The sequence below is a fragment of the Mya arenaria genome, chromosome 6, assembly GCF_026914265.1.
Source record: "Mya arenaria isolate MELC-2E11 chromosome 6, ASM2691426v1".
In the NCBI taxonomy this organism is placed as follows: Eukaryota; Metazoa; Mollusca; class Bivalvia; order Myida; family Myidae; genus Mya; species Mya arenaria.
In genome coordinates, this window is record NC_069127.1 from 63,628,208 (window position 1) to 63,642,409 (window position 14,202).

Here is a 14,202-nt window from a genome sequence, read left to right on the forward strand (position 1 = left end):
CTATCTATTGGAAAGAACTCAAATAATATACAAATTTAACTCTGGTGGTGGATTTGTAACGTTTTTGAAATAATTTAAATTGAAAACCGTTAGGCGGTTGGCAAGATATGAGCAAAATTACAACAATATGTTAAAGTAAAGTGTTTTTGTATTCGAAACAAGAGGCCCAAGAGGGCCTATGCTCTACTGGCATGGCTCTTGTGGTCATTTTCAATCCAGAGCATGTACGTATGAGTAATAGGCAACAAATATATAGTTCACTTTTTGTGTATGGGTTAGCTAAAAAAACGCTGCATGTTCAACATCTGAGGACAGAAAGTGCTGTAAGCAGATTAGTTGCATGAACTATTTTAATATGTGCCAAGTAAAGGTAATCTGAGGGTAAAAAATATTTGCTTTCAAAACTGTTCATGGTCAAAATTTCATTTCTGTAGCTTTAAAAATAAAAAAGTTGGACAACATTGATGCTCGTTTGCAAAACTGTCAACACATGGTCAAAATTTCATTGCTGTAGCTTTAAAAATTAAAAAGCAAGTAAAAAAAGGTGGGGAAGAGGCATAATTTCAAATGTTTTGCTAGACGGTCATCATATGATGCTCCACAACAAATATCAAAGGTATGGGCGTTGTGGTTTGAACAAGAAGATTTTGAAAATATTTCTTAAATAAGTCTCTAGGAAACTTGTGACCCCCGAGGCAGTGCTAGTTTTGACCCAAGGGGCATAATTTGAACAACCATGGTAGTGAACCACTAAATCAAGCCTTTTTCAAAATAGCAAGGATCTGCATAGCTGTTTCAGACAAAAAGGTTTTTAACATTTCCCCATTTAAGTATACCAAACCTGTGAACCCTGGGCGTGGCCAGTTATGACTGCAGGGGCATAATTTGAACAAACATTTACAAGCAATTGTTACTTAACATGTAAACTTGGCTAAAAATAGACTTCGCTCATGTAGACTTGACTAAAAATAGACTTTGCTAAAAATAGCATTTTTTTATACTTTCAAAGCCCATAATCTTGGCATGCATGGGCGGATCTGGCTGGTTTTTAAAGGAACCGAGCTTTAATAGATATCTAAATACTGTACAAGTTTCATCGAGATACACTCAAAACTGAAGACTGTTTCATGTTCACAAGTAATTGTTTACAGACGCACATACTTTTTCGAAAGGAACCAAGCTCAAATGGATATCTAAATACTGTACAAGTTTCATTGAGATACAATCAAAACTGAACAGTGCATCGTGTTCACAAACAATTGTTTACACAATAGCATTTTTTATACTATCAAGGCCCATAATCTAGGCATGCATGGGCGGATCTGGCTGGTTTTCGAAAGGAACCGAGCTCTAATGGATATCTAGATACTGTACAATTTTCACCGAGATACAATCAAAACTGAAACTGTATCGTGTTCACAAGCAATTGTTTACAGACGCACTGATGTTTTATACTTTCAAGGCCCATAATCTAGGCATGCATGGGCGGCTCTAGCTGGTTTTCGAAAGGAACCGGGCTCTAATGGATATCTAACTACTGTACAAGTTTTATCGAAGACTGTATCGTGTTAACAAGAAATTGTTTACAGACGCACGGACGCACGTACGCACGGACGCATATACTACGTACACATTACCATCGCATAAGCTCTTCTGGCCTTTGGTCAGTAGAGCTTAAAAATGAACGCTTAACTCGTTTATACTCAAACTTTGCTATATTTGAATTGTTTCGGACTGTAAACGACGAAACATTTACTACCAGGAATTACAGGAAACCTTGAAGATGGAATCAGGTTAATAAATTGCAATATATAAAAAGAAATACTTTCTTTAACATTTTATTTACATAAATGTATTAACTAACAAAACTATATACCGTTAACATATTCTCATAAACTGTATTCTTATGTCTCTTATTCTGACAAATATAAAGATATATTGAGATGGTTTAGTCAGTGTATAAAAGAAGCTTATGTGAGTAGGTGTAAGTAAACAACACAAGCCTTGTTTGGATGTTGTGACCAATAAAGCCAATCGAAGCATTTAAAAGCATACGTAACACGAAAAGTAAGCATGCCATTGTCTACATGAAGGTTGGTTGGGGAAAATAGCTACAACATATTCCTATGTTATTGAATATTTATTTATTTTCTGACAGACAAGCAAATCAAAATTTACGAAATTATAAAAAAGAAAAAAAAAATGCCCAAGTTTAAGATTTCATCCATCCTTTTAGAAGATTTTTTTTCCATTTTGTACAAAGAAGGAGTTTGGACTTGCAATTTAAGAAAATCCCTTTAAAAATAGACCTTCACTTAAATTAACCAAATCATATATCTGAAAAAAAACATTAATGTTAAATATGTAGTTTAAGACGTGATGTGTAAAATGACGTCATATCGTTAAGTTTTGAAATTGTAGAAAACTATGTACCGTTAAATGTATTTTACATATACAACATTATTTCAAATGCATACATATATATATATTAACCGTAGCGTAATGGCAAGACACTAAAACAATGCACCGTTTGTTTAGACACTTATTAAACTTTAAAAAATATATATTTACCATGCCGACGTTAACAACATTGCTAATCTTAACAAGGTTTGGAAAAATCGGTATTTTGTTTATGTTACCGTATATGTTGTTTTCCTGTACTTGTATACGGACATTAATAATTTTTCAATCATACGATCAAAGCAAACTAAGTTCAAGCGGCATTTGAGAAACAACATGCTCAATTGTGTGCTTTATTTCAGATATCTATTTTTCACATCTTGCTTTCACAATATTTTCAATGAATTGACAGCAGTTAAATTAGCTATCACCATGCCTACATTCTTTCGTTTCAACAAATAACAATTGATGAAAAAAGTGTCTCTGTGGCCCATACGAGTGCTAATATAACTAAGCTAATTTGTATAATAGATCAGTATATAATATTCATAATAAGCATGATATTTGGACGGTAGAACAAATAAGGTAGATATACAAATATAATACTTATGTGAACAACTACAGAAACAAGCTCAGTAGCCAAAAGTTTAAACATAAACCCCGTTTAATGGCACAGGGTAAACGCCAAAGATATAGAACACAAAAGCAACAAAAAACAGAAACAAGAAACAAGGAACAACAGCATAAATCAATTTTCTGAATGTGTTTGACATTGACACGAAAGCTTCATAATGACAACATAGTTTTGTAATTTGATAAGTCTATGGTAACAAACAATCTTGCAAGTTATAATCCTTTACGCGGATACCGCCTGATGAAGCATTTTACATTGCTTCCAAATTCAAAGCAATGCAATCGCAGTTCGAACTAATAGTGTTAGGAAATGAAAAGGAATTTTAGGAAAATTCGCAATACCGCTATAAAACTATTGGAAAAAAGGTCTGTACTTTACGTATGTATGTTTATGGTATTAACTAATTTCTACAGTCAATAATATATCTAACACATTTACCACAATACAACAATTAGTATCAATCACACAGGATTCATCTCAAAAAACATTTAAAAACAAATTGAATGAAGCAACACTTTCTCAAACATTTCCTACACACGGTGTATACACATGAATTCGACGAACCTGTGACTGGGAAGAACAGCTGATTGTTACGTGACCTTTCAATACGATGTCCTTACTTATTTTCCTAAATATACACAAATCATAGAATTACCCTTTTTGCGCCAGATCATGTTTTATATAGTTACAACACTTTACAAAGAAATTTACACATTAGCGTGTGTCTGAACATGAAGCTTCGGAAAAAATCAACAATTAAGTCATGACAAACAGTATATATTTAGTACATATATTTCGGTTATGTATTTCGTATTTTGACGTTCATGTACCATTAATTAATGCACTATGCAAACCAGAAATGTGCGACTTGAACGAACATGTTGCTTTCTGGTAAAGATTTGAGACACCTTTTAGCAAGTAACTGTACTAAAAGGTATACGCTATTATACGATATTCATTAGCCCTACTTGCAATTCACATTGCGTAATGCAAAAAAACACTAGACAAATAACTGTGTACCAGTGCTCTCATTTCGCTATTGTTTTTGCCAGAAAAGTTAATTCTCTCAATTAGTTTACGAAGCAACAGAAGCAGATAACGAACGAACATTAGCACCTACGAGCGTGCTGATTTATGATTATGTCAATACACTGTGCCTTTTGTTAAAGCATTATTATAAGAATGCATTGATATTGTTTCCTCTCAATATAATTTTACAAAATAGTTCGAACACTTTTAAATAAAATACCACCAACATTACATTCATACGTAATATTGATAATACACATATTGTTATATTTACAATAAAGTATTTTTCACATGAAAAATATAATTTATTACTGAGTAAAAATTGTTTAAGCGAGACGTAAATATTTCCATTTATTAATAAAAACCTTGAAATCTTTGATAAGAATGTATCGGATATAAGATACAATTACAGTGGTGTATTATCATAATGATATACAAAGGCTTCAGATGCCTTCCCTTTGCTTAAAGACTTGAGATTTACATAAGCATAGACTCATTTTGGCTTAAAGATTAAAGAGTTATTTGCTGATTAAAACTGAATAAAACGATTTTGAACAGGTCAGTCAGAAAGCTTTCAGCATAAGATATTTGTACAAAGCTATGTTTCAATCATAAGATGATGCGTCAAGAAAATAATTAAGATCGTTTTTACACCTAGATTAAATCAGAAAAATATATGGAAGGGTGCAAACTTACTAGTCAACTTGTTTGTATTATTGCTATAAATTTATACTTATAGGTTACCACTGATAGTTTTAGCAAATAGACTGCGAATGCACCACGCCCGTACAAGTCGTGCTTCCCCGGCGCATAGTGCTGTTAAAATTGTACATAGCCGAATGTTCGCCGCCCGCTAAACCTATGTAAGAGCCCTTAGGGCAACAACAGAACAAGTAGCGGTTGTAATACTTCCTAAACTGGCTGCTAAGAAAGTAGAGCGCGTATGGATTCACGCATGAGTATATATAAGTCAAGCAAAACGATGTTATTTTTAGAACATGCCAAAACATATTGTACTCCGGATCGGCGAAGTGGCCTGCTAGGATCGAGATGTGACGTGGTAGCCAGCATACAACAAAGATGACGACGAATGAAAGAACAACTTTTGCCACCTTCAAACGCGCTTGAATCTGCCTTTTCTGCTGTTGATTCATCGCTGATCCTTTCACGGACTCGCAGGGCAATGCCTTACTGCTGATTACCAGGATTCTAGCCATCATAATGTAGAACATTGCAATGACAAGGAGAGGTATAACAAAGAACACTATAAATCTGTACATGGAGTGTGCCTTGCTGTACCACACCGGTAAGCTGTTTTCTGGATATATTTTACATATCGCGATTGTTACTGGTACGATTGTGATGTTTCCATTATCAGTGGGAGCTCCTCCTTCAAAATATAGTACGTTTGATGTAACTGCCTCCGGTATTGCGAGAGCGGCGGAAAGAATCCAAATTCCAACCACAGTTACTACTGTTATAAGCGTAGGTTTTCCCGTGTGTTTACTCATGGGGTGAACAATGGCAATATACCGGTCACCACTTAGGGCGGTTAGTGTAAATACCGAGACACCAAGAGAAAGCGTTTGCATGTATTCGTTAAATTTACACAGAAATCGCCCAAAAGGCCAAGAGAAACACGTGAAAAGCGTGGAAGAAAACGGCACGGAACATAATAATAACAGTAAATCACCAACTGATAAACTGACAACAAAGATGTTAGGAGTATTCCGCAAAGATTTGTTTTTCAAAACAGTAAAGATGAGGGTGACGTTTCCAACGACACCAATAAGGAATATTATAGCGAAGAGAATAGGCACCAGAATGGCTTCAACGTTTTCTTGTGGTTCCTCGTAAACATCAACAGTTGGCGTACTATTCATACCGTCTCCTGTCGCATTGATTGGTCCAGACAAAACAGTCCCGTTGACTTTAGATAATGTTGCTGAAGACATCGTTTTTGAATGCCCGACCGTTCCAAGTTAGTTGACTTTGACTACGTAGCCCGTGCCTCTGACATATAACGGAAACCAATCTGAAAGACGAAAAGTTGGGAAAACATTATGGCCGGCTTGATCACTAATATATATACAAATTGTATATGTAAATCAGTTATCAATGAGTCAGGGTGTAAATTGCCATAAACAGAACTGCATTGCAAACGACAGGTTAATATAAAACCTCATGGTTTAACAAGATCATGCATAACACCCAAATAATAATATTGCACTGGATATATTCTGAAACATACAAAGTAGTCAATTATGTATGCGATACTTAACAATTACATCGAATAGTTGTCTTGATGTTAGCCAATTTACGGAGCGAGTTTGTCTAAAGAAGGCAAATTCCGAAAGTATAGCATGGGACACATGTTTTGCTGAATATTCCAGATTTACTCACTTTGGTATGAAAATAATTTACTGGTAAAGGGAACATAAAATGTTATTTATACTTTGCCGAAAGTAAATAGACAAGTATTGTTATAATCGACGATTATTTATTCAAAAGATATGCATCAATAAAATTGACATCAAAACATGATGTCAAGGTTATTATGAACATATTTATAACGACATATTGACAAACAGAATAATTATAAGCGTTTGTCAGACATAAACTTGACTTAAAAAAAACTAACATAACCCTTTAAACAATCAAAGTGAATCACAAACTACATCCAATATCAACAATACCGATCTGTACTGGATAAAGTCAGGAAGCATGAACTACATCAGGTATCAACACGACCAATCTCAAATGGATTAACTTAGGAAGCACGAACTACATCCGTGGCATTTATTTTGTTGTGAATATAACAATTACAAACTATGGCTGACTAATTCAGTTTTTAACGTTACACAGTTGAAAAACTAAAAAACCTATGAACACAATATCAATAAGCCATTTGTGGATGTAATGTTATTGATTACCGTTGAATAATTATCTTAGGGGATCTCATTTGAGTTTCTGAACATTTAAATGGTTCAAGTTAATCCACTTTAACTCCCTTTTTTAATTACATGAATGGTCATGATAGGTTTTTGCTTTTGGTGGATTTTTCTGTCATGTCAGTGTTATGATTTTAATTGACGATGTTTGATGATGTTTGAAGAGTTGCCTTATATTAGTATATATTTGAATAAATATATGAAGTTATTTCAAAATGCAATGTGTTCTATTGGATGTGTATTTGCCGTTGGTAAAGTTTTGACGAAATATCTTTATTTTGCTCAAAAACGAAGCCGTTCGAGCGAGGTATGTTTGCATGTTGATCTCAAATTTGTTGACGATTTGTATCAGTAGCCACAGTCACTACTTACCAATGCAATACAATCTCTGTTCCATAGACATGAAAGTGAAGCTGTTGTTGTTGTTTTTGTATGTTATTGTTCTTGTTAATGTTGCTGTTTTCTTTAACTTTCCCAATATATTAGTTATATTTTTGCAATGTTTACATCTATAACACGTGCCAATTGAACTGGTTTACGTTTATACGATGGACTTTCATTTAAGTATGACACATTGTTGTGATTTCGTTATGTTGATGTCTATCTTATTCTAAAATTGTTTATGGAATGCATTTAATCGTTTCACCAACGTTCTACTAGGACAACGTTTGAATGTATATAAGAACAGACATTTGCATACTCATATAAACTTTGCACACATACGTTTAATGACATATTTGATATATCATAACTTTGACTTATTCTGTGTTATTTCGCCTTTTTTGTGAGCATCTAAATGAGTGATGAAAAAGTATGCTCTATTCATACTGCTTAGGAAAAGTTTCATGCGTAAAATTGTTTCCTTTATTTTGTTTTGTTTATCGTTGAGGTTGTTGTTTGTTCCAAATGCTCGAAATCAAAAATGGATATTACAATTGGCATATACATGTAAATTGTCTAAAATATTAGCTCCAGGTTTACAGTTGCATGTTGATTCATTGCCAATGTGTTCATTTTAAAAATAAAATATAACTGCTGTGATTGTCCCAGTTATTTCCAATATATAAATAAACTTTTTAAAACCAAAGAAATATATTTCTCATCAGCATCTGATTAACAAACAAAGAATATTTTTTTTTATTAAAGCACCATTTAATTTAACATGTCGATAACTTTATTTTGTTTTTTTTTTATAACTTTTTAGACGTTTATCTAGAATATGGTCAAAATGTATTTCCGAATTATTTATTTCGTTTTTTGTTATTCCGATAATCAATAAATACAGGCTTTATAAGAATGAGTTAACAAAATAGGTACAGGATAGGTACAGGATTTAGAGTTTGTTTAATTTTACATGGGAATTCAATCATCCCTCACTATCAGAGATCAGTCTCATTCGCTTGAATACGGATTGTTTTAAAATATAAAGAGTGAAAACCACGGTCGGGGTAGGGGGCCAGGTCCCTGAATAATAGATAAATAAACTTAGTTAAAAATGGACACAATATATTGTTAGCATGTTTCATTTTAATATAAAATAATATAAATGAACATGGCTTGATCATTGTTTTTGTTACATGACAATTTCTTTAAGTATGTACTCTGACTTTTGTTCAAGTGTTTCTTGTACCAGATCAAATGTTTGTTTCAATATTTTCAAAATATATTGCAATAAATTAAGAATTCATTAGTAGTAAAACATTTTTCACTGTCTTACATTTATATCATGAACACAAGGAAAATGGTCTTGCTTTTGGATCCTTACATCTGTAAACTGTGACTCTAACAAAATATTAGATTACGAGCAGTTCTTTTCGCCTGAAATTATTTTTTTACAAAAGGAAATGTTCAAAGATTCAACTTAAAGTTACAAAAAACGTTCGTAAATCGGGATTTCTATTTTCAAAAATATTTTAATTTAAACATATGCATTTTTTAATATCATTATTATTTTGACAACAACTACTTGTTTAAAGGTGATGTGTTTTATTTAGATCAAAGGGAAATATCTTCACTTGATATCAAAATGTAGTTGATATTTTTACTCCTTAGTTTGCTCTAAAATTATAAAAAGAAATGATATTCTTGTTATCTCACTGATAAAAATCTATATTTCATCGAAATGCATAAAAAATAAATGTTTATAACACACTAAAAATAACTCTTGATACATGCGTTCCATATATCCTTATCGTTGCTCCAGTTGCATACATTGATGCAAACATTTAATGATAATCTAAATAGTAGTGAAAAGTAAAATAACGAAATTGCTTTCTTTGAACATAAAATATTTTTGCCGTCTATGCATGATAAGATAAGCACAGAAGTAAAATAATAAAAGTATTATTTATTAAACAAATACAGTATGGAAAATCATCACGAATATATTAAGTTCTAAAACGTATATATAAGATACTCCAGTGGCGATGTTCTTAAAAACACGCTCGTCAAGTTATAACAATCAGTGGTCATTAAATGCGTCATTTTTAAAGATCTGTCACAACTGTTGCATTTAACTATTTAAAAAAACCAGTTGAAAACACTAGCAGAACCATTTTTCTGAACCAAAGACGATGTGATCGTGTTTGTTTAAATTTAAAATTTGACACATTACTACTAAACAAGCTGTTTTAAGAAAGATGAATTAAATTAATAATGGTCCGAAATGTCAGAATTGCATTACTAATTTCATGTTGAAAACAGTAATAACAAAACACATTGATGGTTTAAATTATATATTTATTTTTTGAATATTAAAGTGCTTTGAACCTGAAAGATTTAAAACGGTAAAAAATAACGCAAAATTTGAATTATCTCGCATGTGTGTATGCAAAGAACTCACGTCTAGTTACTGCAAATTAATTTTCTATTAAAAATAACCGCAACATTTGAACGAAATTGCTGCATTAAACTTTTAATATAACAATTCGAACTCGCACATACAGTGTATATCTTTTTTTTTAAAGAATTCATGTTTAGTTACTTGTTCTTTAATAAAAGTATATAAATATTTATTACCGTTTATCAACACTGGTAAGGTAATAGTTCCTCGTTCTCCATATCATATGCAAATATATTATTCCAAATTATACAAAGGGTAAACCACATCCGACCAAGAAACTCTCCGAATTGATGTGCGAGTTTTCACCATCTGTCAGTTCATATTGCTCTCCAACTTTTTGAACACATTTTGCAGGTACAAAAATATATATTTGGTTCCCAATATACACGTTTAACACAGAACGCTACAATCTATTGTTAAATCTGCTGAAGTAATTACGAGATGTTTACCTATCAGGTCCAAGTGATGTTTTGGTCGCTGAGAACGAACTCAACTAATGTTCTGACAAAATGACGACTTTCCCGCCTGCGAATGAAATGTGCGGTGAGGAAATGGCAGTATTGTAGACAAGCAAGCGCGTCAGAAATGTATTATGTATTGGATTTTTTCCATCCATCTCGGCTTACAGCCGATATCCTTATGCCAATGCAATGCTTGAAACGTTTTCGCAGTTACTTTTAACGGTAGAATGAAAACATTTACTGGGCAGTATGAAAAGTGTTGATTGAATATATTTTTAAGAGCCTAAAATGTGATTGCCTTGATTCAGCATATATTAGCACAATTGCTTATAATGACTATCATGTTAGTGTAAAACTTGATATTTTTATTTGCGAAAACGATGTCTTTGTTATTTTCCTGATTCAGGGCTGATGTTCGATGAATAATTTATTGTATTTTTACCAATTAAACCAAAGCAGGACGCACTTATATTTATTTTTTTTAATCATTTACAATTCGCAGGGTAACTTTTGTTTAGATTAAATGAGGACTGCTTTCATGATTTATGTCGCTTTAAACTATTAAATGAATACATCGACATTTTAAGATGTGTACTGTCAAGGAAAAAATTATAATATGCATTGTAATTAATCAAAGCCTTCACCTGAAGTATCAACTAAACAAATGCAGGGTTGTGTATCGGTGGCCATTTAATTGAAATCATTATAAGTGAAAAACCCTCATGTCCGGCAAAAAAAAACCACACAGAAATATCGATCATCATTCTGTTACATATGACTTAAAACCATGTCGTATTAACACCGTTGAATAGTATTAATCGAGTTTTTATAGCAAGTCTGAAAGATTCTTGTTCAAAAACATCCCGAGTTACGCGATTAATCAATTATAATAATTGAACTCGGCGACTTATGTTTCGTGTAAACAAGGTTTTATTCACATGCCAACACGTTATCTCTTCCTTCGTTTAGTTTTGCACCCTTTCGTAGGTTAATTGTTGACAGAAGCCCCAAAGGAATCCGAGTCGTTAAAAATATAATCTTAGTTAACACCACTTTCAGAATTTAACTGTTATTTAATATAAAATGTGCTACGACGTGCATATTTGTCACTTTACAAGTTAATCATTATTCATATACAAATGCTTTTTATGTTAACACGAAAGCATGACCCGCAATTTAGGTACTGAATACAGTTTATTGGATAAAGGGGAAATAAGAGTAACTTATATTATACATGTATCGTAAGTCATATACTACTTTTTATTGACGTATTCTAGTAAAGCACTGGAAAATACAGGTATACATCACACACAATGATGAAGTCTAAAGAAACACGAAACAAGAGAGGTTACAAGAGAGGGTAAGCTACAATGCAACACACACTAAACATGCCATTTTTGATTTTTTGCTACTGGGCTTGTCCCTATAGTTTACATTTTATAATTTATATACGCTTAGTGGAAACTGAGATATCTATAAACTCATAATCAAGTTGATGAATTGATTATGATGGAGATGAAAGTACTTTACTTTACGATTGCTGTAACCGTTCCAAACATTGTCTTTTCATTAATATTGTTTCCCTAAAATATATCGTCTCAGGGCAAGTGTGCATTGGGGGGAATGACGTACAAAGGATGTAATGGATGTAATGGTTTACTGGAAACCATCCATAAGCTTCGTTGTGCATATCAGACCTCCCATCAACAGAAGTATCGTAAGTTATGGCAGGTATGTAAATAGTTCCTGCAATTTCATCCACCGATATATTTTACTGAGGGTTCATAACACGTCGGGGTTCTGAAATTAAGAATATCGGTGCTGCATCGATGCTCATTTCATTCGAGATTTTGACATTTTTTGAATTTCAATCCGATTTTGAACTCTAGAATTAATTTACATTGTATAAGCGTAAGTCTGTGTATTAGATTACGCGATTTGCGCTTCATGTTTATGTTTTGTAATTTACAGGATTTCTGATAGCCTGCGTCAATAATTACGAATGGACATTTTAATACACGTCAGCTAATATTTGTAAAATCCGAGATGTATTTCCATTAAGAATTGTAATGAACGTGATGATTGATAAAATAATTCCTGATATATCGCGTGAATATGCCCCATATTCTGCGTTACATTTTTTCTGTTCGGATTCATTTACGGCGAATCAGATTAATTTTATAATACATGAAATTGTCTATGTTGTTTGCATAGTAAATTCATAGGTTAGCAGATGTCAGGAAGTCAAATAACTTTGAACATCTTGGATTACTTTAACAAAACCAAAACTTTACTGATTTATACGTCAATTGGCTGCTGTACTTTTCTCAAGAGTGGCGACCGGATTCCAAGCGTACATAGACATAACACTCGAACACATGTATATTAATTTGGGAACTATTTTGGAATATGCCAAACCACTATTATAGTAGGCATACATTGATATATTTCGGGCAAGGTCTCCATTACCTAGTCCGCTTAAAATATTAACGTTTATTGTTACTGAATTATAACCCGTTTAAATAAGATATTGATGTAACAGAATTACTGAGACGAAACAAAATGAGAAAGAGCAAAGTGATCATCAACGTTTAACATTTCAGGGCCTTGTTTTAAAAGGCAATTTTCCTAGGGTGAGAGTGTGAAAGCAAAAGTTAAGTTTCGTCGACGGCTCTCGTGCAATATATTGTACCCCCCAAAATGCAGTTCTTTATTGAAATAAAAATCTGAATGAACGTAATTACGTAACAGAAGAGAAAGAGCATATATACACCTATAGACTATTTTCACGCAGAAACAAATGTATTTGTTATTGCATATCACGTTTTCAACAAATGGTAATGAGAATACATCTCGGGTTGCATCCCTAATAGCTGATACATATTAAACTGTTCCATCGTAATTATGGACGTAGGCTATAGACAATCCTGTTAGAGGAAGTGCGATTTGCGAACCATGTTATACACAGAAAGATGGCATTATGTATAATGTACACGGAGATGTGCCGTTAATACGCACAATGCATTACTTACGTATGTTTTGCATTGTACATGTAACGTAAATAACGTATACATCACATGACGAAAAGACAGAAATTGACAAAATGTGTGCTTATAATATCTGTGTATCTTTAAAATTTAAACGAGTTGTGTTTATCATAAAGCGTTCAATGGAATAACTTGGTTTTCAAAACGTTATGAAATGTCGGTGTCAAGTTGAAATGCTCAGATAACGCAGTAATAATATGCCCGAGAATTGAAAGAAATTATTGTCAACATCACTTAGTGAGGAGAAAGCTTCATTTTGCCTTTCGGAAAAAAAACAACAGAACAATAACATAACATTTTAATCAAAGTCCGACTTACAAAGATCGGTAATCAAGTTGATTTGTCAATCGCCTGGCAATATAAATCACGATGGTTGTATTGGTGTGTATACAAACCTATGGCAGTCAATGTATTAATCTTGGATTAGTGTTCACCACATATTTTCTTAACAGTTTAGACGGCATAAATGCATGTATTTCGTGCCAGAAGTCAGTGGTGAAAATATCCTCATTATTGATGTTTCATCCTGCTCAATAGCGACACCAATTAAGAAACAACAATTGAATTAGCGAGACGGAATGAAAAGAATGTATATGTTTATAAGGGCAACACGATCTTCTAATAGAAACATTTTTTTGTTTTGTTTGATTAAATGCATGGAATTTCAAACAAAAGAAAATTGCTGTCCATTATGGTGTGGTAATAATATAGCCCTGGCCATTTGACAGTAAAATTTAGTGTAAAATGCTTTTGATATAATGTTATTTCAATTCAGAAGAAAAAAATAAAACAATCAAATAATATGACGGGATCATTTGAAATCATGAAAGAAAGGTTT

The 14,202-nt window shown here is 32.8% G+C and overlaps 1 protein-coding gene across 5 annotated transcripts in view; it reads right to left on the bottom strand.

The window, feature by feature from the left end:
- Nucleotides 1-1,835: 1,835 nt before the first annotated feature.
- LOC128239182 (neuropeptide CCHamide-1 receptor-like) overlaps nt 1,836-14,202 on the bottom strand; it is a 108,839-nt gene continuing 96,472 nt past the window's right edge. For 3 of the 5 annotated variants that reach the window (XM_052955693.1, XM_052955691.1, XM_052955692.1), the window contains exon 2: nt 1,836-6,098. In XM_052955693.1, the coding sequence (XP_052811653.1) occupies nt 4,819-6,018 (1,200 nt within the window). In that variant the 5' untranslated portion in view covers nt 6,019-6,098 and the 3' untranslated portion in view covers nt 1,836-4,818. Of the gene's footprint in view, nt 6,099-10,032; nt 10,387-14,202 lie in introns of those variants that run through there. The other 2 variants (XM_052955694.1, XM_052955690.1) reach the window with 2 other exon arrangements.